A 26,137-nucleotide genomic window follows, 5' to 3' on the forward strand; every position below is an offset into this window, starting at 1 on the left:
CTCTAAATAACATCTAAGTGCTTTTCAAAAATTGAGAATTGATTAAAGTGCATCACCTGTTCAACAATTCCTTCCGGGGCTTATTTATGCATTTATTACGAAAAACCGAAGTCACTTTCCTTTCCCCTTCATTCTATGAATCCACTAAATGTTAAAATTGCATGTTCTTTATCAGTTCCGTTAATTATGTAAATTATATTTTTGTTCAACGTCTGCGTCAGAACACAATTCAACTCAACGCCAATGCTGCGAGTTTCGAGTATCGCATTCTTCTTGTTTGTTCATTTTGTTTTTATAGATTTGTTTGTATTGTACGTACAAATACTTGTTACTCTGAAGTGATTTTATAAAACAAAACGTATTGTCAGGTTGCCAATTTTACGTTGGCTAGATGAATTCAGACGCAATTTTGGCCCGGCGCATCCACCATTTTACTCATAAAAATGTGTTTTCTATCGAGCGACTTGCCTGAACTTCATTATTTCTATTTTTACTTTAGAAAGGTTTTTTGGGCGTTTATCATGCAAAGTGTGTTGTTCCAAAAGGTGTCTAATTTGAAATCAATAGGGAAAGTGTTAAAGTAGCAATTACTGTCTTTTGAACAACAAGTAAATTCCTGCAACCTTGACATTTTGAGATTTGTTCTTTTATTCATGTTTTCTAAATTTATTCATTTGGAATCAAGCGGAATGTGGCGGAACAAAATTACAAACTGAACCCGGCGCATCCACCATTTTCGTAAATCAAATTCTAATAATTTGATTGATTTGTAGTAAAAACAACAAAAGTTCCAACTTCCTTCGCCGCGTTAAAAAGTCTGTCCTTAACACTGAACTTTAAACACCAACAGGATGCAGCGCTTATTCCATAATGACTTAATTTTAGATTCCAAAGCAAAGAGTAATTGAATGACATCAGGCCAAACATAAAAGAAAAATTATATTTGTTTTATGAAATAAGCCGCAACACTCTAGTTGGTGCAACGACAAGTGCTCAAGTTAAAACCGTGTCTGGTAAGTGTTATTTATCCACACAAACATAGAAATAGCATTTTAAAGCGTGTGAAATAAAAACTGCTCAACATTTTCAAAGCCCGCGGCTGTAGCTGTAGTAAAAAATTAAAGGTCTACACTTCATTAAAAATTTTGCCAAGTTTACTGAATAAGAGAAGAGGTGCTCAAGCCACACACTTTTAAGTAGCGTAGTCGTTTTTACACAGCAAACTAATTACAAACTTTGAATGGATCTTCTGAGCGACAATATAAAAGCATGATGTTCATTATTAATTACCATCTTTTAAGTGGGCGAAACCCAATTCCCTTGTGCACACAAACTACAGTTTTTGTCGTGGCTGTTTTTATTTAATCTTCGATTAAATTTAACATATGGGTGCTCGAAAAAACATGGTGTCAAGGCAACAGCAGCTGAATCAATATAACGCCCGCCTTTAGATGACGTCGCATTTTGGGATGCAGCAGCTGATACCGTGGGCGTAAAAATCGTGTCAATGGAATGAAGGGCAACGCCTGTCCTGGGCGTTTCAAATAATTATTGGAAAATTGTGTAATTAATCGCGATTTGTGTAAGTTTTATTTGGCATGCAAGCGTCAAGGCTACTTGCCAATATTACATCAACCTTGCACTCTTTGACCTCGTTAGTTTTAATGACTTCGGTTTAACAGTTACAAGACGTAGAGGGTAAGTTTGATAGTTATGTAAATGAGTGAAGGGTGTTGAAGGGAGAGTTTTCGCTTTAAAGTGAGTGGTTTAAAGGAAATAAAAAGACGGAGTGTTCTCGGAAATATATGCACGTTTCTAGAACCTTTTGGTGTATTAACATGGGTTCCGTATCACTTCTAATGGTAGATTTAATAAAAGAGGTGTCATAATTTAAAAACGGAAGATATGTGACAACATTTACAAAAATACGACGACTTTCTTGAAGTATATGGTCTTGCTAAATATGCAACAAGTTTTAAACAACATGCAATTTTGATGTTTTCTGGGGGCTATTTCGCTATTTTAAAACTTTTGAATTTCGTAAATAAATGCTTTGTTTTATTACCTCAAAATTTGTAAAAAAAAATAATTTTTATGCGTTTCCTAAATTTTGGCCTTTTTGTCTTTTCCATTCAATAAGCAAAAGCCAATAAAAACTCCAGAGCTCGACATCTATCAATTGGTGCGTTTTTTGTTATTGACATCAAATGAACGAAATTATTCTTTTTTGTGCATTATTTAATTAGCCTAGCTATTTTATCTAATAACAATAACCAACAGGTTTGGATATCTGGCCAATGAGTGAAAAGGTACTTACCTACCGATTTTAATCTGATGTTAAATATACATTCTCCATTTTGCTATGAAGAAAGAGTGGATCCTTAAAAAAAAATTCAAAAATGTGTGTTTTTGGTTCTAGAATTTTAATTGAAGATGCATGGATTATTTTGACAGTAATTAGCAAATATTTTAGTATTTTTACTTGGGATAAAAAAATTAAATGTAGATTTAAATAAGTATTAGAAAAAAATGTTAGAACCGCGACTTCAAATCTCCCAGAAAATTTTTGTAAATTATTGATAAAATTTTAACTTTTAACATTTAACTTAAAATTTAAGTACATATTTACGTATTTATGTATAAATGTTTAATCTTAAAAAAAAACTTTGCATATCGTTTGTTAAGTTAGTTGTCCATTAAAGTCCATTTTAAAGTTTTTCAACGAATGTTGAGAAATCTTATTTTTTTACATATTTGTCGGAAATTAGAGAACTGAAACTAAAATGTTTCTTATTTCTAAAATAATAACCCATAAAATAATCTAACGCTGAAAATTTTAATCATTTATTTTACAAAATTGAAAACGCATTATATCCAAAAATGGCGACGATATTTGAATTCCTAAAATTGTTAAGATACCACAAAATTTTCAAATCCTACAAATAATTCCATTGAGTTTAGTAAATTTTTTCTCTCTTTCTTTACATTTCCTACAGTTCTTCATAATCCATTCTTTTCTTCTTCTAAAAATCTGTTCTTTATATTATTTTAAATTTTTTTACCTATTATCAAATTCCTTTTTGGAATATTTTCAAGATTTCATACTTTCAGAATGTTTTATTAGTCTAATTTCTGATGTTCATTTTTGCTTACTTCAATTATTATTTTAATATTACAAAATGTTTTGAATCCCTTAGAGCCGGTTTACAGAAGCAAAGTTAAATCTTTAATGTCGATTAAATACTTAACATCATCTTAAAGTGACATGTTATCGTTGTGCCTCCAATCAAATGTCAGCAATCGTAAAATTAATTACGAGATTAACTCAATTTTAATTAGTTTATTGTGTAAACCGACCCTTAAACTTCCAGGTTGACTAATTTTCTTTAGATTCTTTCAAATTTTTGAAATACTTCAAATTTTGCCAGTTTTTTCTTTTATTTCTACTAGATTATTTTTAAATTTCTTTAATTCATTCGAATAATGGGCAATCTTAAAGATTTATTTGGTCTTCAACGGTTGCTTCGGATTCTTCAAATTTAATTCATAGATTCATTAATATTTATTTTTCCGATTCTTTAGATCCGATCAGTTTTATCAAATTATTTGGATTCTTTCCGATTTTTCTCATTTTCTTTCAATTTCCTTACGCGATATTTAATAAAAACCGACAATTGTGATTCAGCGCTAACGAAAACAAATCTGGACTCGTTTTATACAAAACGCTTATAAAAAAAAAATGTCTTGTGGGAAACGCCACTAAAAATCGGTGAAAAAGAGCGGCGAAGAAAACATAATCGGGAATTAATAAAACAACAGAACATGAATTTCTAGTTTAGTGCCATTAAAATCTGCTTTCAAATCCTCTAAAATTTAAATTTTCTTTTGATATTTTAAATTGTCTGCAATTTTTTACGATCTCTTGGTTCTTTAAATTAAACTTTTTTACTTCAAATAAAATAATAAACTTGAACAGGTTATACAGGGTCCGGCAACACTTGTGTCCACCCCCAAAATCGTCTTTAATTTTAAAGATAAAATTTTGAAAATTTGCATACGCTCACAGTTGACAAAGCTCTAGAAGCTGACGTAAAAATTTGTTTTTTATCACTGATAGTTTTGGCGTCGCGACGCCTTAAAAATGTAATTGTTAGGTAATTGTGAGGGTTTGTGATATCAACCCCTAATTTAATTTTTGTTTCAATATAAATATGTTAAAAATATCTGAGTTATTATTTTAGATTCAATGCAAATTGTCTTCAAAATTTGAGGAAAAAATGCTGTTTTATCAAGTTAGTTTCCAATTTTATTATGTCAAAATTGGGAACTACGTATACACCCATCTGTCAACATCTTGTGTCACAAATGACATCTATTCTTTGGCTCGCTTTAGATTGTAACAAAAGTCTTACTTGGTGAAATTGTCACTTTGTCGATGTTAATTAACGATTTCTGGTGTCCATAAAGTGCAACATGCCCGTGGTAATCAAAATTAACCTTTATAAAAGTGAGTGAAGTGACTTGTGAAATTTTGGTGTAAACGTAGATTGCCGCTGCACTGTCATAATTTTGAAAACTAACTTGATAAAGCAACGTTTTTTTCGCAAATTTTAAACACAATTTGCATTAGATTTAAAATAAAAACTCAGATATTTGTACCACAGTTATGTTGAAATAAAATTGAATTCGCGTATATTTCCGAAAAAACTCAAAAATCGCTAAAAATTATACTTCTTAGGCGTCGCGACGCCAACCAAACCGTGATAAAAAAACAAATTTTTACGTCAGCTTCTAGAGCTTTGTCAACTATGAGCGTATGCAAATTTTCAAAATTTTATCTTTAAAATTAAAGACGATTTTGGGGGTGGACACAAGTGTTGCCGGACCCTGTATACAGGTGTCCTAGAACTTACCCAGAGAAAAAAAGCTTATGAAGACAAAAAAACAGTAGGCAATCCGGAAGCTGAACAGAATTTGAAAATTGGTAACTATGGAAATTGGGATGGCCTTTTACTCCACCTCTAGAATAAGTTTTCGGGATTGGTTGTTAATTTTTTATCCTTTCTCGATTACTATTAAGCTTAATCAATTTTTGTTTTGAAATTTACCATCTGTATTGCTGTCGCCACCCTCTCTTGCTCTCTGGGTCATGAGTTCTGGGATGCCCCAGAATGCTCGCACTTCCTTTTAATAAGAAATTCTTCATCAAAATCTGAGTTGATTTCCATATACACCCTGTATAAATTATAAAGTTTCAAAAATGAAACTTTGTAGTAGTGAATTCAAAACTCAAAGTTTGATGCATTTTCTAAGATTGAGAAGATTTCTAAACAATTTTTTCTTAGATTTTTTAAGACTCATAATAAATTCCTTTCCGCTTTTAACAATTTTTCAGCATTTTACGTTCTTAGCTTTGCATCTAATTAAAATAAAGTGTAAAAATAGGTTTTCCGACGGCCACTATAAAATATGCCACATTTCATACAGTTTTCTCGTAGTGAAAATTTAAAATTGCAAACAATTTCAGTGCGAAGACGAACGAAGCGCGGACCCGTGTGCAATGAAAAATTTGAGATCTCTGATTGGCCGACAACGGTGTGTTTTTATATTGCACACAGGTTGACGCAGATCGGGCATTATCGGTATCTAACTTTCGGCGCAACGGCATAATTATTTTGTCCGCGGCTAGGTGCGCTGCCGAATGACATTTTAAGTTTTAACTTGCCCAGGGATAACTTGACTTGTTTTTGCACCGTTATTAGCAAGTGGAAGAGCGTAAAATATAAACTTTAATTAAAAAAATATATATTAACTCTGCGATTTTTGTGATCGTCGGAAAAATATCGTGTACAACACGTGTTGAAAATTCGATTTCACACTCGTTTGCTTAAGCCACTCGCCTACGGCTCGTGACTCAATTCTGCAAAACTCGTGTGAAATCTTTCATTTTCAACACTTGTTATACAATATACTATTCTTGCATTATTTTAATTACAATTAGATGCATGCCATACACTAAAAGTTCGAAATTTATTTTTATGTTATATTTAATATTTTCTCTACATTCTTGGAAAGTTTCGGGAGTAGAATTTAAGCAGAAAATATACAAAACAGATAAAAAATCATTTAATTTTAAATGTCCTGAAAAAAAAATGAATGAAAGTTACACTGGCAATCGTGTTCACTTTCTAAATAATCCACAAACATTTTATAGAAAAGCAGCAAAGCAATGTCTAAAAATACGTCTAAAATCAAGAAAATCAATCTTTTTAGTCATTACCCCAAAAACCTGTAAAAGCTGAGCTAATTTTCCGTTAATAATAAAAGAGCTAAAACACACAATAACAGCTTTGTTATTATTATTGATGCTAAAAACCTCTCAGGACTGATTATGTGCCACTTTCTTTGCGTAGGCGATATTATCAGAACTGAGAATGTCTAATGAAAAACGTCTTTATTAGCCTAATAAATCAATGTACCCTTGTTTAGCCAAGCACTTGTACACCTGTCCCGTCTAAGCATCAAATCAATCTAAATATCAATCAGAATGTGAAGAGACAAACATCTCGTACCAGCAGTGTCGTTGGCGGCACCGTGGCGGTGTAAATATCGATTCTTTAAAGGTCACCTTATCTACGTCACTCCATTCACTACTCACCTGCCTGATAAACGTCGTTGGTCACCGAATTTCACCATAATCCTTCCAGATCCTTGTTACATCAATAGCAAACTCGACGTTCTATTCATCCCTAAACTTAATGTACTCTTGGAAATTTAAATGGTGCACTTTAAAGAATATCTCATTTCCCCTTTCATCTTTTCGTTTATGTTTTATAGCGTCCGCAAATTTATCTCAAAAGAGCTTAAACCGTCATAATTTATCACTGCTTTAAATTAGAGTTTTAATGCTTGAAAAATTCATTCGGTACTTTACACTTCATTAAGTAGCTTGATACCAATCGCACAGGTTGATATTCCTGTTGTATTAACTACATTGTTTGTCATTTCCAACAAAAACTCTCTGGAGACGGTAGTTCAACTGGACTCGTGGGAAACTATAAACTATATCCAGAAGTCTCTTTGGCACAAGTCCCAAGTTCGCTGACTCTCTGTAGACGCGTTTTTATGGGGAAAATGGACACCTGAATGTATGGTCAGCGGCGAAAAACGCGGGGGTGATGCAAATTTAAGAAATTAATCGTCTGCCAGTGATGGTATCTTTGCTTCGTGGTATTTTACATGTCTGGCGGCGGTATTTTTAGAAAACAAAAAAAAACCGGCGCATCCACCATTTTTACAATTTTATATACCATCTCCTTAAAAATCAGAAACTTTGTGAAAAAGTTAAATCCCTTGATGCACACGTGTGTCGGACAAGCTTTACGACGTTAACTAAGACGCTTGAAACAAAACTAGTTACAGACTGACATTTTTAATGTTTTGTTGGCAAGCGTGACTCTGACACACTTTGCAGCTAATTTAGAATGACGTTGCACCCATAAACCAGTTTTCACCTTCTGGTATTTGACGTGGAAACTCTCCACTTTAGTGATTCATTAAACCCGTTAATTATCCCCGTCGTTCGACACTGCTTTAATAGCTAATTATCGACAGACTGTCGCTGCAAAGAAATTTAACTCTAAAACTACGGATATTTTGTGACGATTTATTTTTACACCTCCGAGGAAAATATTTCAGTTTACAACTTCTATATACCTTGGAAGTTTGCTCAACAATAAATTCCCCGAGAAATTTTGAATAAATAATACGGAACCACGCAAAGCTCATCAAATTGTCATGACGCAATGCGTAGCGTACACTTGCTTTAGTTTTATTATATTAGCTCAGCAATTTTAATTTGATTTAATCACTTCTGGGATCTACTCTTCTAAACTAATCTGCATCGTAAAAATGTAGGGAAATTACTGTGTGAAAATTTAAATTGTTTTGGTGTAAAGTGGAGTGGAATTAGCGTTGTGTTTTAATTGCATTACTGAATAACGAGATGGAATTTTGGCGCTTTTGAATAATTAATCGAATAATTTGTCGTGATTATTCGACAATGTTATTATCGACATTTTTTGAAGGAATCCCCCAGAGAAGTGACGTCATGATTAGAAAATTTCCCAATTTGCTCCGTTGTTTTAAACTCAATCTCAATCTAGGCTTTTATGGCGAACTGTCAGGAAATGGAAATCAATTTTCTGTATCATTTTCCAGGCAACACTTAACTAGAAAGGTCAGATATTTTATGGTTATTGCCACGCAAAGTAAACCCGAAAAAATTTAATTATTCTGTTGGGACTCTGAATTAATGAAAAATATGATTCGAAGCCAATACTTGAACCGCGCGTTGCCACCAGCGCAATCTGATGGTCGATGTACGCCAAGGTAACACTATTGATCAAGTACACAAGAGCTCCATCTGGAATTTGCACGTTGCACTTCAAGCACATCCGTTATGGAAACTGCGTTGTTTCCACGTTTTAGCGCCAGAGGAGAGCACTAAAACTAAAATTTTGAAATTGTTTGATTTACATTCAAATTTACAACCCATATCTCTATTATTTCAAGCCAGGCCCTGGAAATTAACGCAGCCACAAACCGTGCCCGAGGAAACCTCGCCTTGTCTTTATTGAAAATGGGATGAAAATTAATCAAGAAGTTTACCGCGGTAGCTCGGGGAAGTACTTGCACGGTTTCAGAAGTCTTTTGATTATTAAGAGGTTCGGACAAGTTCATTCTTTTCCTCTCGATGATTCAATCGCGCCTAAATTCCCATGTGAGGAATTCTACTGAAGCGAAAATTACCTAATATAAGCCTCTAACTGTCTAAGAAGCTTTACACAGCTTTGTTACTTTCACGCGGAGAAATGCGGTTTGGATGTGTAAGATTTCGTGTGATGAGGTTTGGTCGTATTTCTCTTATTGCAAAGAGGAGAATGCGGTCGAGTTTCAAGCAGTTTCCTCGGAGTGCAGGTGCAAAAGAACGAATCCATTACGTTTTCAATTTATTATAAGATCTTTCATTAGTTATTATGAAATGGTCGAAAAAAAAATGAAGACGAAGGAGACTTCGTAACTCGGATTGGGTTGGTACCCCTGTCAAGCGGCTCTCCAGATCGTGTTACAGAAATATACAGAGTAGAAAACTTTAGCATAACAACATGTCATTTTGTAGTCTGCTTCCAAACAGGAAAGTTAAATTTCTCTCCTACAAGTAGTTAAAAATGCGTATTTTGGGTTGCCGATATTAAACTAATTATTTCATCGGAATAATAATACACGTCGTACATTAAAAGTAAATATAAGCTGATAAAACAAACATACAATAGCAGATTTGGCGCAACCACCATTTTTAAAACAATTTTTAAATTTGATGTCTTTTGAAACAGCAGTTTCAAAACCAAATCAACTATCCTAAAACAATGAATTGCCGTTTGAAATTTTCGGTTGTCGCCAGAGGTACAAATTTTTGAAGGTTCGAAACAATTCGTGCCCAAAATCTCAAAAAGTTTTCGAAATATTGAGAAACCGTTTGCGCCAACGTTTTTCTCGCAATTTTTTAGATGAAAAAACGTCCTTAGATTTTTCAAAACTCGAAAGTTAAAGATTTTCGCGAAAATTCATGACTAAAACTATGCCAAACTTCTGATATCGATATCTCACTTATTTTTTGGAACAAACTTGCGTTAATTTAGCTCAGTTTACACAGAATTTTACGCAGATTCCAAATCAAATAAGACAGACGTCGAATATCACCACAACCCAAGTTAAGATTTGCCGTCTTGTCAGTTTTTTTTGTATGACTTTGTTATCGTTGTTTTCTTTTAATCTTTTTATACTGTTTTGATAAATTTGTCAGCAGGCTGAAATTGTTAAAAGAAATAGTAATTTCAATTTTAAATTTCCCACTCGTTTCAATTTCTACTACACTTGAAATCACACCGAAAATGCTCGCGTCTGATTAGTTGAAATCAAATGACAAAGAAAGTCGCTAATGTGTTTTATTTGTTTCTAAATTTCAAGCGCAAAGAATATAATGGAACAGCTTCCAAATTTGTAGCGTTGGCGGCACTGCCCTTGCTCCAACAACTTATCAGTGACAGTTCTGTAATGGCAGCGGCGCTACCAACTTGTAAAAAATGCAAGGCCGCTCCACCGGTCATTTTTCGCGGTTCTTGAAACTTTGACCTCTCTCTGCCGCCGTACATTTCTGGGTCAGTGTTTTAATCGTTCAAGAAACTAGTACTAATCTAACCTAGAATATTAAAGGTCATTAATTTAATTTCCCGTCTAGCTGCAATTTTTTCAACCAAATGTCAACTCACACTTTGAAGAAATCATCCCAGTTCTCTCTGATTGGCGATTAGCGTCTCTGTTGACGCAAGTTGGGCAATAATTCTCACCACAAATCATATAATTATTTGAAATGGAGGTTGTTCTAGCCACAAAAGTCTAATTTCCGAGAGAATTCTTGAACTGTGGTATTCGCAGGATATTAATTTTTCAGGTTTCAGGATTGTGGAACTCCACGTCCTTGCGTTGGTGTTTTCGTGCGGCCAATAACAAGAAACATTTTTCATAAAGTTCGCTTTCAGCGCCGTAAAATATCGTTATTTTGCGTAGACGCCGTTATCTCCGACTGTATAAATCAAAATTATAATTTATATTTCGCGATCAATGCTGACGAAGATAAATGTTCTCGCTTTAACAGCGACAACAGCGGAAACGATTTCATTGCCAATGGCAGCCAATTATACACATTGATTCATAAAAAGCCAAGAACGCGACTCGCTGAAAACTGAAACAGATCTGACTGAGGACATTTCTCTGGCAAGGATGTCATTTGCATCGAATCTCGGTCAGGGTTGCATCAAATCCACGTCTTCCTCATTTGACAGGAACTTGCTGGATTCTGTTTGAATAATTTACGGCAATTAATATTCATGTTCATCCCCATATAACCACAAGGGAAATAAATCGCAGACTTTCTTTGAATTCGGTCATTTTTTTCGCAACCTAGAAATGTAGGTAAGAAATCAATTGGCGGAGTCGTGGACGAGTATCCCAAGAGGGATGTAGCGCCTGTGACTTATTGATTGGGTTTTTGTTGAAATGCGACGGTTATCGGGAGATTTTTGATTTCGTCCAGATTTAAATATTCTAAGTGGCCGAAGAAATTTCCCGAAAGTTTTAGCTCGGTGAGACTGACCTTGCCCCGTGTAAAAATAAAATGTGATCCTCGCTTCCCGTGGAAAATAAACAATTCATTCAACTCCACGAACTATTGAAATTTCCGTGAATTTCCAACGAGGGTGTCGCTAAAATAGTAATAATTTCTGCAAGAACTCCCTCAAAGGTCATCCACGATTTCCGTCAAATCGGAAGTAACCTACCACGAAACCATCAATTTTCTTTAGCGGAAAAAATTGGCTGAAATCTTGACCTGCACTCGCTACCCTTTCTAAATGTGGAAGTTCAAGATGATTTACAACACAGCCATTAGTTCACACATCGCGCAAACACAATTTAAGCTGGAATTCCAACCGGATGTTATCGTTATATGGAGCAGGAGAGCTCAGGTGGGGACATCTATCTTTCAGAGGGTTCCACAGGGAGTTCCCGTGACGTCATAACAATTCAAGGTAGTATTGGATCAATCCACATCGCGTGTACTGAAGAGAGCGAATTCCATGAAAAATTAATGGAGTGCAAGTTGGATTTAGGGAAAAGTTGTTTCCATGGTAAAAAGCAATTTGAGAGTGACTCAATTTTTAAGTTGAAGCGAGAATTCAGGCGATTAAAACAGAAAAAATGGGAAAAAAGAAAACTCGCAGTCGGTAGGATTCGAACCTACGCTCCCAGAGGGAATCTGATTTCTAGTCAGACGCCTTAACCGCTCGGCCACGACTGCTCGTATTCACCAACTCCAGTGGAACGCATAATCGCAGGTGGCTCACCCAATTAATTCGCTTAATTAGTATTTAAATTTGCGAACTCACCTTGATAACGCCGCCAATTCAGCCCACATCAACTCACAAAGTCACCACCACAACACTAAAACCAACCCTAAGTCAATTAGGCATTTTCCACCAAGAAGTTTTTGACACCAAATTAACCCCTGCAAATGCACTCAATTCACTTCCGAGATCGTAAAAACAACTCTACGTCGACGCAAAGGCAGAAATTCAAGATTTCCATGATAAAAATTGCAAAAAACTGAAAAATTTTGAGGTTCAAACGCGACGCCACATTGCGCTTGGTACAACTTCGGGCACTGTCGGCAAGAGTCGTGCGGTGTGAAGTTTAAAAAAAAACAAATTTGATGGAAAAACAGTTAAAAAATAAAGTGTCGCCACAAAAGAAATGAAATCGTGTTGTAAATAAGCAACAGGTATTTATTTTGCCTCAAAAGTACCATTTTAATTAAATTACAACGTTAGTTGGTGCAATTTTTTTCCGGGGTTGGTAGCACGTGGTAGCACTACACGTGTCGAGCTTTATGGCAGTCCCCAAAGTGCGTTGCATAAAAATTACAAGTATTTGGTGACGTTTAGGAAGACAATGCAGTTTATTGCCTCGCTGAAGTGTTTTTTCGTGTTCACTGCGTATTTTTGCCCCGTTTTGATCCCGCAGACCTCTTACATAAAAAACAGGTGAGCGCACCGGAACAGAATCCTGAGGGAGTCCTAGTTTTTGACGAAATAGGTTCAAATTTGTTCAGATTCGAATTGTAGGTGGAAATTGTGCTTATGACGAAAACCGTGACGTCATGATTTGAGTAGCCAATAGGAGTAGAATATTTGACGTCAGGTGACGGAATTAAAGAAAAAAAACACCAAAATTGAGTGAAATTATTGAAAATGGTCCCTGTGATGTCATAGGTGGCTACGGACGAAAATGTCAAGAGGTCTTAAGATGAATCCACACAAAATTTGAGGTTATGTTTTTAAAATTCATAAACTTGGGTGATAAAAATTGCGACAATATGGCTGCAGAACGAGACTTTTACATGCAAACGAACAATAAAAAATGAATTGTAATAAATAATCTGAGATATCAAGATTATTCCATGAGGTCATTTAAAGTAATTAGTTTTTCTTGCAGTTGACCATCAGCTTGGTGATAAAAACAGGAAACGTTGATTGCACTATCATTATTTAGCGCTGTATCAAATTCTGAACTTTAAACATTCTTAATTTTGAATCCGGTCTCACATATCCTGATTCAAAAATTTAATGTCTTACAATTTAAAAGATTTCTAATTCCAATCCGGTCGATATTTCAAAAACGGTTTTGCTCGATAACTCCGGAATTAAGGCGAAGATAAAACCCTTTTTTAAATCGTTTTTCTCGCGTTTTTTAGGCATAAAAATCGATTTTCGATAGTTTGAATTCAAAATTTTTGTTTTTTTCAGTATGGAAGTTAGTTATCAGCTATTTGATTTCTAATTCAGACACGGTCTATATCTGGCTTATTTATAAAACAATATTAAGGTATTGATGCTCATTTTACGCAGAATTTCACGTAGAATCCAAAAAAGTCGTTAAGATCGGTCCACAAATAACTGAGTTATACTCGTAAGCGATCAAAGTTTCGGATTTTGAATTTTGAGTTGTAAAATTTTCAAAGCGCTATTTCTCCGAAACTACGAAACATTTTGGGAAAGGATTTTTACCATTGTTTTTCTAGAGTCATTTTACTTTAGAATCCGCCCTCCAAAGTCGAAAATTCGATGGTCAATTTTTTGGGCAACACAATCGATAAAAATTTTCAATTTTTCGTTTTTTGATCGCCCCTCGTAAACTACTTGCCGTATCAGTCTAAAATTTGGTAACTGATACTAAACGCAGTTTTCGCCTCAAAACAGCATCTTGACATAATAACCCAAAAAACACCCTCTGAAAATCTATTTTGGTCGATATCTCGTTTATTTGTTAAGCAAATTTGAGCTATATGGGCTCATTTTGCGCAGAATTTCGCGCTGAATCCAAAACCATCATTTTTCTCGTCCGTCAACAAATACCTGAATTCGATGCGTTTGAAATTTTGAACTCTCGCCAGAGGGCCAAAATTTTGGAGGTTCGAAAACGAATTTGCTCGATATCCCCGAAATTAAGGCAGTATAAGTAAACGCTTTTCGAAATCGTTTTTCTCGTCATTTTTTACGTTAGAATTCAGTCTTACATATCCCGAATTCAAAAATTTAATTTTATACTTTTTTTTTAAATTCTTTTTCAAATGTCCAAAATCGGTTGGTTGATTTTTTTGAGGAAAGAAATTCTGACTCAAAATTACATAATATAGGAGTGTGTATTATGTAAATCTGTCTACCAACATTTGTGGTGTTTTCGAATAAAAATCCCCTTGAAAGAAGCTAAATACAATGTAGGCGAAAAGTTCGTCATTTACGAACTTAAAAACTGAGTCATGCAAACATTAAATCAGCATAATGAAGCAAAATAATTAATAATAGGAGTAGTTCGTAAAGTCGAGATAACATAGTATTATTGCATTTGTCTCTTACATTGTAATGTAAATGGAGAACTCATAAGCAATTGTTTTGTTATTACAGTTTTTATCTGCAAAAAATTATGTTTAACATCTTTTCTGACAAAAATGTGTCATTTTTAGATAAGATAACAGTAATCAAGACACCTCTCTACCATCTGTGGAGCTTTCTGAAATTATTTATTTTTCTGTGTCTATCTCAAAATAGCTATAGCAGACTTTGAAACTTGGAATCTATTGGTAGCCCTGACTGTCTCAACAATTTTGTTATTCCAAACCTCCTAGACGATCACATTTGCAACTGAACTTTCATAACATTGCACAACGCGACATTCATCTCATAAAAAGGCGAATGGCCAGTCTTGACGTAACAGCCCAAACCGTGCAAAACAACAATCTCTATCGATCAAACCCAATTCCTAGAACGACATTTTTAAGTGCACGTTAATATACATAATACTCAATTTCCATAATTCCCTCTCCGCATTTTCCAACAATGGGAATGAAAAAAACTTGGAACAAGCTGCCACATCGAGTTTTGCAATTTTAACTATTCACAAGGTTGGGGTTAATAAATTTTACGCACGTTCTCTCTTTCATTAAACCGTTACCCACTTCCGAGGAGTAAACTCATTCAATTTGTTGCGAAAAAAGTATAGGTATTCGTTTGTCCTCTATGATGCCTCATGCATGAAAATAGAAATCATTAAATTGGATTAGGTAAATTACGGGATCTAATTAACATAAAACGAAGATAATTGTGTTGCAGAAATAATTGACAAAGGTTGTATTATTTTGATAACACGAAGTAGGTTGAGCGGCACGAATAGGGCGATTAAGGAGGTCTGGAAAAACTATACCATGAAATCCCAAATAGGAGTCTTGTAATTGCAAAACCACCCAAATTTGGGATAATCTTGGAGATTTACTTCCAATTTCCGCTCCATAATTAACAACCTCACTTCATACGAGAACATCAATAGTTAAAAGTGGTAGCCCTAATTTTCACTAGAGGGGCTATAAAAGATAACAAGATAATGCTAATTGCTTCTATTTACCTTTTACGCCGCTCTTGGTAAATAAAGATAAGTTAATGAACATTACCACGCGGATGGCCCTCTCAGACATGGGTCAGCACACATTGCCAAAAAACCGTTGATAACGTCCAGTAAAAAGACAGTGGTGTTGTGGACAACTAGAAAGTGAGCGCATAATGGGACCTCACGAACCGTTGAGGTTCACCACTGGCCAAGAGTTGAGGTCGAAATTAACATGTTTGAGACTGTGACAACTTTTCACATCATGTGAATCCATTTACTGGAAACTTCATTACAATAGTTCGTGTTTTGTGCTTTTCCACAGTGTAAGTAGACGCGGAGACGCTTTTCACCGGTTCAAGTACTCTTTTATTCGATCAATTGTGTTGTTGACCAGATTTCTATCATTTAATTGTTGATATTTATCACCTCTAGTTTGGTTGACAACAAGTTAATTTCAAGTTCACTGGAGACATGTGACTTAATTATCTTAATGGTTCGCTGGAATTTTGGTAAATTATCAATAATTTGTTGCGATTGTTGTACTTCCCAATTCTTCCGGTTCGAACATCCGTACAAACTGTCAAGAGTGACATCCTCTTGTTTAGATAAGTGAAGATAAATCTGAAATATTGATCCCCACTCGACTCGGACTTATTGGGTTTTGTGATTTATAACACGCATTTAATTCTCTGAAGTAATTACGTTAATTGAACCGAAGAAAAAATATTTACAGATACAGGCGCCAGTAGTTGACCCATTTCTGCGCTAATTATAAAGACGCTCCTCAAGTTTCGTTAATTGTTCGTAATGTATTAACATTTTTCGCTGAAGCACAATGCAGGTTAAGAGGACACTTCTTCTGCTAAAAATATGCATGACTTAGTTGACCCTGTTTCGAATGAGAAATACTGCACTTATTACAGAAGCGACTTTTTATGGAACGCTAAAAGCAAAATGGGTTTCAGGAGTTGTAAAGCTTATAATCTTAACAACTTCTTAATATAATTTGTAAGGCAGTTTTTATATCATGATAAAGGTAATGTTGCTGTATCAACATAACTGAAGCTTTTATGGGCCCCTCGGTATATAATTAATGAAGTGGGGTCGTGGAGGGCACAACACTAGAATCGCTAAAGTTTTATGATGGCAGGCGGTGTTGGTAGCACACAGACAGGGCTGCCAACACATTTATTTCAATCCTTGCCTTTGTTATGATCCCACCGATGATTCATGGACCCATCACTGATCATTATGGCTAATTATGTATGCTTTGCATGACGAAGGTCCATGGGTCTAAGTGATAACAGAACCTATATAATTGTACCCCCAACAGTATTCATTCAGTATCAATCATTCAGTATCATTCAGTATTCAGTATTCAGTATTCAGTATTCAGTATTCAGCATTCCATATTCCATATTCAGTAATCAGTAGTTAGTAGTTAGTCGATCACGAAGTTAGTCTGTAGAATTAAAGAATATATATATACCATCAAAAGTTTGTGTCAATCCTCTTCAAAATTCGACCGGCCCAAAAAGGAGATAAAAAGAACCATCACAAACTGGCGCAGTCGTTAAGGATTTCCAACCGGGAGCAGAAAAACTTGTGAAAAAGGGAAGATACGGTCAACTTTGTTGAAAATCCGCAACCTGATTTCAAGTCTACTGGTCGAAAAAGAAAAGGAAGAAACAAACTTCTAGATCCGAGTCATCTTCACGGTAAGTGGAATTATTCTTTTGACCACGAATTTCTAACTTATCTATACGATGGTCGATACACGATCCAACCAAAACCAAAACCAAAATCAAAACCAAAACCAAAATCAAAATCAAAATCAAAACCAAAATCAAAATCAAAATCAAAATCAAAATCAAAATGAAAGTTCTGTCCAAACCTTCAATCTATCTGATATAAGAGCAATCATTTCTGACGACTTTGATGGAAATCGAGAAAAACTCTATGATTTTGTTCAAGATTGTACACAAGCATGGTCATTATGCAATGATCAACAGAAGCAATTACTACTTCCTTACATTGAATCGAAACTAAAAGGTTCAGCTCGTGCTCAAACAAGAAACAGACGATTCAAAGACTTGCAAGAATTAAATCTCTATTTACTTCAATTATTCGGTGATCGTCGCGATTTATCACAAATTTTAGAAGAACTAAATTTAATTAAACAAAATAAAAATGAGTCAGTTCAAAATTATTTTAATCGTATTGAAAATCTACAAACTATCGCCCTAAACACATCAGCTTTACAGGATGCAATCCAAAATCCAGGTAGAACAGCTATGATAATGGAAATTGCACTTCAACGATTTATTTTACATTCAAATGATGCTATTTCGAATTGTTTACGTAGATCAAAACCGCAAACACTAAATGATGCGTTACGCGAAGCATTATCAGAAGAAAAATATCTCTTAGCCCGAAATCCACATTGCAACGGTAACACTTCTACATTATTTTGTTCCTACTGTAAGAAAAAAGGTCATAAAACTCAAGAATGTCGAAACTCTTCTCGTGATCAATCTAAGTTCCATTATTCAAACTCACAAAGACAAACTAACTCTAATTCTCACTCTAATTCTCATAGTACGACTAACTCTAATCGCCAAAATCAAAATACAAATCAAAACTCAAAATTCTGCAACTATTGCAAACATAAAGGACATATGATTTCAGAATGTCGAAAACGACAATATAATAATAACAAAAATCAATCAAGTTCACACAATTTACCTTCCACATCATCCTCATCAAATTCGGTAAATTTAAACGCCAAAATGTCCGCAATCAGTGTTGGACATCCCACATTACTAAAAAGCGATACGCATTCAAGAAATCATAATTTCAAAAAATCAAATCAAATTCGTATGCAGAATATCGACAGAGAATTTTTAAATAAACAATCCTCTTATCATATTGATTTATCCAAGTCAAATCTTACATTTGTAAATCTTCCTCATTTCAACAATCAAAAACAAATAATCAATTTCAAATTTCTTGTTGACACTGGTGCAAATGTCTCTCTGATAAAAACCGATAAGTTGAAGACAACATCATTAAATTATAATCCTAATGATACCACCATGATAACTGGTATTGACTCTAATAATGCAATTTTAACTGCAGGCAGTGTTTCCTTAGAACCTCATTTCGAGAATCACGATTTAAAGATCAAATTCCAAATTGTCCAAGGTGATAACGCTATTCCTTACGATGGTATTATCGGTAACGATTTCCTAACCGAACAAGAAGCAGTAATTGATTTGAGTAATTCTGAATTAAAATTAAAATCTTTGCCATTCCCACTAAAACTGTATCCGCATTGTTCCTATTCGATCAACTCTTCCGTACCAACAATTTTAAAACCGCGTTCTGAAACTGTTATTGAAGTCAATATAGTTAACGAAGGAAATTTAAATGTTGGACTCTCACCGGAAATTAAAGTTCACGATGGTGTTTTTTTGGCAAAAGCTATCCTATTTGTAAACAAAGACAAGAAAGCTTTAACAACAATAGTTAACACTACAGACAAATTTGTAAAAGTAAATCATATAAATTTACTTCTGGAAGAATTCAGTGAGGACCGAAGTAACATTTTTCTTAATACATCCGAGTCAAATATCACGAATCAAAAACAATACATTAAAACAAGATTGGAAACTCTTGATGCCAATCTTCGACTTGAGCACTTAAACGACGAAGAAAAACAATCTGTAATTAAAATCTGTCACAACTATAACGATATTTTTCAACTACCAGGAGATCATTTAACGCACACAGATGCAATTCGTCATAAAATCATTACAACAAATTCAGAACCAATCAGTTCAAAAATCTATCGCTTTCCAAAAGTACATCAAGTAGAATTATCTAACCAAATTGATAAAATGCTCGATCAAAAGATTATAGAACCCTCAACTTCACCATTCAACGCACCACTATGGATCGTCCCCAAAAAGGTAGATAGCTCTGGTAAACCAAAGTGGCGCATTGTTGTGGATTATCGCAAATTAAATTCAGTTACAGTCGGTGATTCATTTCCAATTCCTAACATCGAAGAAATTTTGGATCAATTAGGTCATTCATGTTATTTTTCAACTCTTGATTTAGCTAATGGGTTTCATCAGATCAAAATGGATGAAAACGATGCCTATAAGACAGCATTCTCGACACACACTGGACATTATCAATTCACTCGTATGCCATTCGGTTTGAAAAATGCTCCATCAACATTCCAAAGAATGATGAATACAGTTTTAACCGGATTACAAGGCTCACAGTGTTTTGTGTACCTTGATGATATTGTCATTTATGCTTCATCAATTGAGCAGCACGAACAAAAACTAAAGGCTATATTCAGGAGACTTCGCGAAAATAATTTAAAGCTTCAACCCGACAAATGCGAGTTCATGAAAAAAGAAATAACATATCTAGGACATGTTATATCTGCAGAAGGTGTGAAACCTGACCCTATGAAAATTCAAGCTGTTACTAAATTTCCCATTCCGACCAAAGTTCAAAATGTTAAACAATTTCTGGGCCTAGCAGGTTATTATCGGAAATTTATTAAAAATTTCGCAAAAATTGCTAAACCACTCACAAACCTTTTAAAGAAAAATCATCCATTTGAATGGAAAGAAGAACAACAAAAATCATTCGATCAATTGAAACAAATACTAACAACAGAACCCATACTTCAGTATCCAGACTTTGAGAAAACTTTTATCGTAACAACCGATAGTTCAAATTTTGCAATTGGTGCTATTTTATCCCAAGGCGAAATAGGCAAAGACTTAGCTATCTCTTATGCTTCACGCACATTGAATCAATCAGAAATCAACTATTCAACAACTGAAAAAGAACTTCTCGCTATTTTATTTGCTGTCAAGCGATATCGTCCGTACTTATATGGTCAAAAATTCAGAATAATCACAGACCACCGTCCTCTCCAATGGTTATTCAATTGTTCAGATCAATCATCTAGACTTTTAAGATGGAAATTAAAACTCAGTGAATTTGATTATGAAATTGTGTACAAGCCTGGTCGTCTAAACGCAAATGCTGACGCACTGTCACGAAATCCAGTTTTACCCATAACCACTGACGACAGACAGTATTCGAAATTTCTCGAATATCACTACAAAAACGACAAAACAATTGAATTTTCCTCAATAAAAGAAAATATCTTTAACGTAAGTCCTAATGTCTTATTTATAGCCAAAGATCTACATCCAGACAACAAAAATTACGAAACTCTAAATGAAAAATACGATCTAAATGTATTGAATGCAGATAATATTAATCTTCACGATGTTATTGTTTTACAAAACAACAGTTCTAAAACTTACATATTAATCACACATTTAAATCATTTTGATCAACCCACCTACCAAGACATTTACTATTCTCTTATCAACCTCTGCGATAAAGCTAATTTAGAAAAGGAAAGGCAACTCTTCATCAAAGATCCTTCTTACTACAATACAAAAATTAAAATGACAAACTTTAACAGCATGCTTTCGTTCCTCTTTAGCGATGTAATCAAACTTACGATAATTCAATCCGAAAAACTAACGCCAACATCTGAAAACGAGAAAATCAAAATTTTAACCGAAAACCACTCAACTTCAATTTCAGGACATACCGGGTTTAGCAAAACTTACAAACGAATAAAAGAACACTACAAGTGGAACGGTATGAAACACGACATCAAAAAATTCATAAAAAATTGCAGAAATTGCCAAATAAACAAAATTAATAGACATCCCACTAAAGCCCCAATGCAAATTACTACGACTTCATCCAGACCATTCGAAAAGCTATTTTTGGATATAGTAGGACCTTTACCAATAACGGAAAACGGAAATAAATTTATTCTCACCTTACAAGATGATTTAACAAAATTTTCTTATGCATACCCATTACCGAACCATGAATCTAAAACAATCGCGGATAAATTTTGTGAATTTATACTAATATTTGGAACACCCGAGAGTATAGTAACCGACAATGGAACCGAATTCACATCAAATTTAATTAAAGAGATCAATAAACTTTTCAAAATAAAACATATTACGACAAGTCCTTACCATCCTCAAAGTAACGGTGCCTTAGAAAGATCACACGCTACTCTTAAAGACTACCTCAAACATTTCGTCAACAAAGAACAGAATAACTGGGATCAATTCATACAAACAGCTATGTTTTCATACAATTGTCAAATTCATTCAACTACACATTTTTCTCCTTACGAATTGTTATTCGGACACAAACCACTACTACCAAATTCAATCACCCGTACACCAGAATTTCGTTACACATATGAAGACTACCATAAACAATTACAACTGAGACTCAACAAATCATTCGAGACCGCTAAATTAAATGCAAATCACTCTAAAGAAACATCTAAAATCCGTTATGACAAAAGAACAAACGACTATAAATTCAAAATCGGTGACTATGCTTACTTAAAAAGCAAATCAACAACTCCAGGAACTTCTCAAAAACTCTCACCACATTATAAAGGACCATTTAAAATAATCAGAGTAAACGCTAACGAAACCGTAGTCCTAAAAATCAAAAATAGAGAACAAACGTACCACAAAAATTTATTAAAACCAACCATTGTTTCAGATGATACGAATCCAAATAATACTACTCCTTGCACTCGCAAAGACATCACCGTCTCTTCCGACGAATAACTTCGAAATAACGCCGATAGAACAAAAGTCAGGACTTTTTTATCAAGATTTAGGCCAAATTCGCATAAGCAACGACCATTTCACTCTTCTCACTTTCAAAAACATTTCGTTTCTCTCTAACAAACTCGCTTATATCCATTTAATTTTTAACAACTCTCAAAATCTATGCGAAACAATCACATCGATCAAATTCCCTTCAGCTTACTGTGTTAACTCAATTCGAATTATGAAAAATCAAATCAAACATTTGCTAGAAAAATCAGATACAATCAGACATCTAGTCGGACACACTCTAACGAATAAATTTAATAGACAACGCCGTGGATTAATTAACGGAGCATCAACAGTTTTAAAATTTCTTTTTGGTACCCCCGATGCAACGGATGCTCAAAGATATGATAATGCTATAAAGTCACTAGCAAACAACGAAAAACAAACAGCGATTCTCATGCAACAACAAATTCGAATCATGTCTTCCACAATCGACAATTATAATAAATCAGTTACTACCCTCAAAGCAAACGAAGAAAACATTAATAATAATTTTAGAAAATTTCAACAATTTTCAAATAATGTCTTAGATCGAGTTACTCAGTTAGAACAACTAGACTCTATCACAAAACATTTCGATCTCTTAAACGAAATCATAGTAGAACTTAGTAATGAGTACGATTCCCTCATAACGTCAATAATGTTTGCTAAACTAAACATCATATACCCAAAGGTAATCAATCCTCAAGACCTATGGTCAGAACTTTCAACTATAAAAATTAGTACAGATTTTATTTTTCCAGTCACTTTGAATGACTATAGTGATATCTACAAACTATATTCACTGTGTAAACTTAATGCAATTTATAACAACGAATTATTAATCTTTTCTCTCAAAATTCCATTAGTTGATCATAAAAATTATAATCTTTTTAAAGTCATCCCTCTACCTATTCAACATTACAACTCTAACATATATTCCTTTATAACGCCTTCCTATCCTTACTTGACTATCAGCATAGATAAAGACGAATTCGCTGGATTGAAAGATCTTTCCAACTGCCAACCACTGGAAGAAAGGATAACACTATGTTCTGATGTTATGACATACGCCACCACCTCAAATCCAAGTTGTGAAGTTACACCTAAAGTAGAACATTCGAATGAAGTACCAACAAATTGTCATCTCAACGTAATTAAAGCACAATTCGAAGTTTATCACAAAATTGGACCCAACGAATGGTTGTACATTGTTTCGAAGCCAACGAGCCTCACCATCAACTGCAAATTCGATAAACAGGACTCTACGGACAAAACCATAGAAAACGTCGGAATAATTCGATTAAGCACAGGTTGTGTAGGTCGCACTATGTCTTCATCCCTTAAACCAAGTTATAACCAAACCGTCATCGTTCATCACTACATCCCTAATTTCGACATAACGAGAAATGTCAAATACCCAGGGAAAATCAAGGAGTTAAGCAGAATGGAAACCAAACCCGTGATGTTCCGAACCGTCGATTTAGACCAACTCCATGATGCCAAACATCAACTCCAGATGTTTCCAGATGTACTACAGGACCAAATCAACAAACCTATCCTAGGAACTTACGTCGACCACTCCGTGATAATATTTTCATCGCTCATTTTCGTAATCTTTGGTGCCATGATCACTTTCATCTACAGAAACAAATTGGTGCCGAAGTGTTCAAAACGCAAAAGTGAAGTGTCAAGTTTGCAGAATACCCAAACTGTGCAGCAGACTGTTCCACAAAGTGAATTTTCGATTAAAATACCTCAACAAACTAGTAACGAAACTCATAATGTAAATTTTAGAAGCATTTATTAAGTAGTTCTCCCTTTTTTATATCTCCATGTTATCTTTATTGTTTTTTTTACTTTTTGATATATTTGTATTCACACATATATCAAAAAACTTAGGAGGGAGGAGTGTTATGATCCCACCGATGATTCATGGACCCATCACTGATCATTATGGCTAATTATGTATGCTTTGCATGACGAAGGTCCATGGGTCTAAGTGATAACAGAACCTATATAATTGTACCCCCAACAGTATTCATTCAGTATCAATCATTCAGTATCATTCAGTATTCAGTATTCAGTATTCAGTATTCAGTATTCAGCATTCCATATTCCATATTCAGTAATCAGTAGTTAGTAGTTAGTCGATCACGAAGTTAGTCTGTAGAATTAAAGAATATATATATATACCATCTAAAGTTTGTGTCAATCCTCTTCAAAATTCGACCGGCCCAAAAAGGAGATAAAAAGAACCATCACACCTTACCCGCACTTTCTTTGGTGAAGTTTTATGACGGCTATGTTGGTGGCCCTGTCGAACACATTTATTCCAAAGTCATCTTGTTTTAATTCGACGTTACAGGTTACAATATTGAATTCTTTGAATTGTTGAAGTAACAACAGCCGCTGGCACTCTGATGGTGATAATGTGCAAAATTCCTGAAGACAATGATAAGCACATGCCACTAATATCTCTCAATTACTAGTTATTTTAAAAGAATGTATCGAATTTTGTTTGGCAAGTTGGTCTGATAATTTGAAAAGAGATAAACAAAACTGATAGTTAATAATCATGAACTTTCAAGGTTGGTCAAGTAATTTGTCAAACCTCCGCGACTTCGAAGAAGTATCAACACTGAAGTGTTATTGCAGCAAACTGAACTTAAACCTTGAGATAGCCGTGGCCTTTGACGTAACAGTTCAGAGCAGTCATGACTTCCTTGCGTACTTTTTAACATTTAAAACCGAAATACCAAGCGCCCCGTTATAAAGCGTATGAGGCCAGGATGTTAACCTTCAGCTGAAGACGACGTTCTTGTGCCATAAAGAGTGACGTAGATGGTGTACTTCGCGAGCACGTGGTGATGTTGTCATATGTTTTGTTCCAGGGACGGCGGCGGGGACGGTGGAGAAAGACGCGGTGGAGCTCGGCGCGTGCCCAGTCTACGGCTAGCGAACGGGCGGGTGGCCGCGGCTCAGTCCGAAGAAGAGATTCGCTCGCCGCCACCGCGCCGCTTGGCCAAGGATGACTCCATCAAGATTAGCATCGAGAACACCAACACGTGCACCGACTCCTTGGTGACCGCACTCGATGACGAGACGCTGCTCATCGCGGACTACCTTTCCAACGACATGAACTACAAGGGCAGCGGCAAGGTCCACTTCGGTGTGGACGATGTCTCACTATATGGCACCCCCAAAGAGGAACCGGGGCCCACTCCCCTCGGCTCTGCAGAAGCCGGCAAACAGAGCTTCATCAAGAACCAACTGCAGGCCCTTTTTCAGCCCACTGACAACAAACTCGCCATGAAACTTTTCGGATCCAAGAAGGCGCTCATGAAGGAACGGATACGGCAGAAGGCCGCCGGACACTGGGTCATCCATCCCTGCTCCAGTTTTCGGTAAGTCTTCTTTTAATACACTCATTTTTGCGGAATTTAAGTGCTTCGGTGTTGGTGATCGTAAAACACCTTAACACGCTCGTTAAATTGACATTCGCCGCAAGAACAAGCTCGCCGCATTCAAATTGGACTGTTTGAATTATTTATTAGGGCACACATCCAAATATTATTAGCGGGAGCCCAATATTCAATAGTGTAGTGACCTAAATAACAAATTTTGTGTTCAAACTGAACAGTGAAAGTGACGCTTCCGGGTTGAAAATTTCCTCAAGAGGTTTTTTCTTTTTACTCTTACTACAACTACAACTCGCTTTAATAGTACGCAAGTTTATTGCCAAACAGCTAATAAAAATAAATCAAATCACAAACGGGATATCGGAACAGAAGTCGGCTTTAAAATTCCGTACCAATTATACTGAAGTTGAGTTT

The 26,137-nt window shown here is 35.1% G+C and overlaps 2 protein-coding genes and 1 non-coding gene across 17 annotated transcripts in view; 2 read left to right on the forward strand and 1 right to left on the reverse strand.

Annotated features, from left to right (window-relative positions):
• The window catches only part of Ih (hyperpolarization activated cyclic nucleotide gated potassium channel Ih), a 98,844-nt gene that overhangs the window by 39,585 nt on the left and 33,122 nt on the right, over positions 1 to 26,137 (forward strand). For all 15 annotated transcript variants that reach the window (XM_088040637.1, XM_088040649.1, XM_088040666.1 and 12 more), the window contains one exon: positions 25,196 to 25,708. In XM_088040637.1, the coding sequence (XP_087896763.1) occupies positions 25,196 to 25,708 (513 nt within the window). The remainder of the gene's footprint in view (positions 1 to 25,195; positions 25,709 to 26,137) is intronic.
• On the reverse strand, positions 11,836 to 11,917 carry TRNAS-AGA (transfer RNA serine (anticodon AGA)). Its single transcript has one exon. It is a non-coding gene; the product is annotated as a tRNA-Ser (tRNA).
• LOC148181788 (uncharacterized) lies at positions 16,942 to 24,265 on the forward strand. Its single transcript, XM_088049688.1, has 3 exons — positions 16,942 to 17,273; positions 22,204 to 24,100; positions 24,204 to 24,265. Exons 2-3 carry the CDS (start codon positions 22,204 to 22,206, stop codon positions 24,263 to 24,265), a joined length of 1,959 nt encoding a protein of 652 aa, XP_087905814.1. The 5' UTR covers positions 16,942 to 17,273.

The sequence above is a fragment of the Gnatocerus cornutus genome, chromosome 1 (genome assembly GCF_029298725.1).
Source record: "Gnatocerus cornutus isolate USDA-ARS CGAHR chromosome 1, icGnaCorn1.1, whole genome shotgun sequence".
NCBI classification, from domain to species: Eukaryota; Metazoa; Arthropoda; class Insecta; order Coleoptera; family Tenebrionidae; genus Gnatocerus; species Gnatocerus cornutus.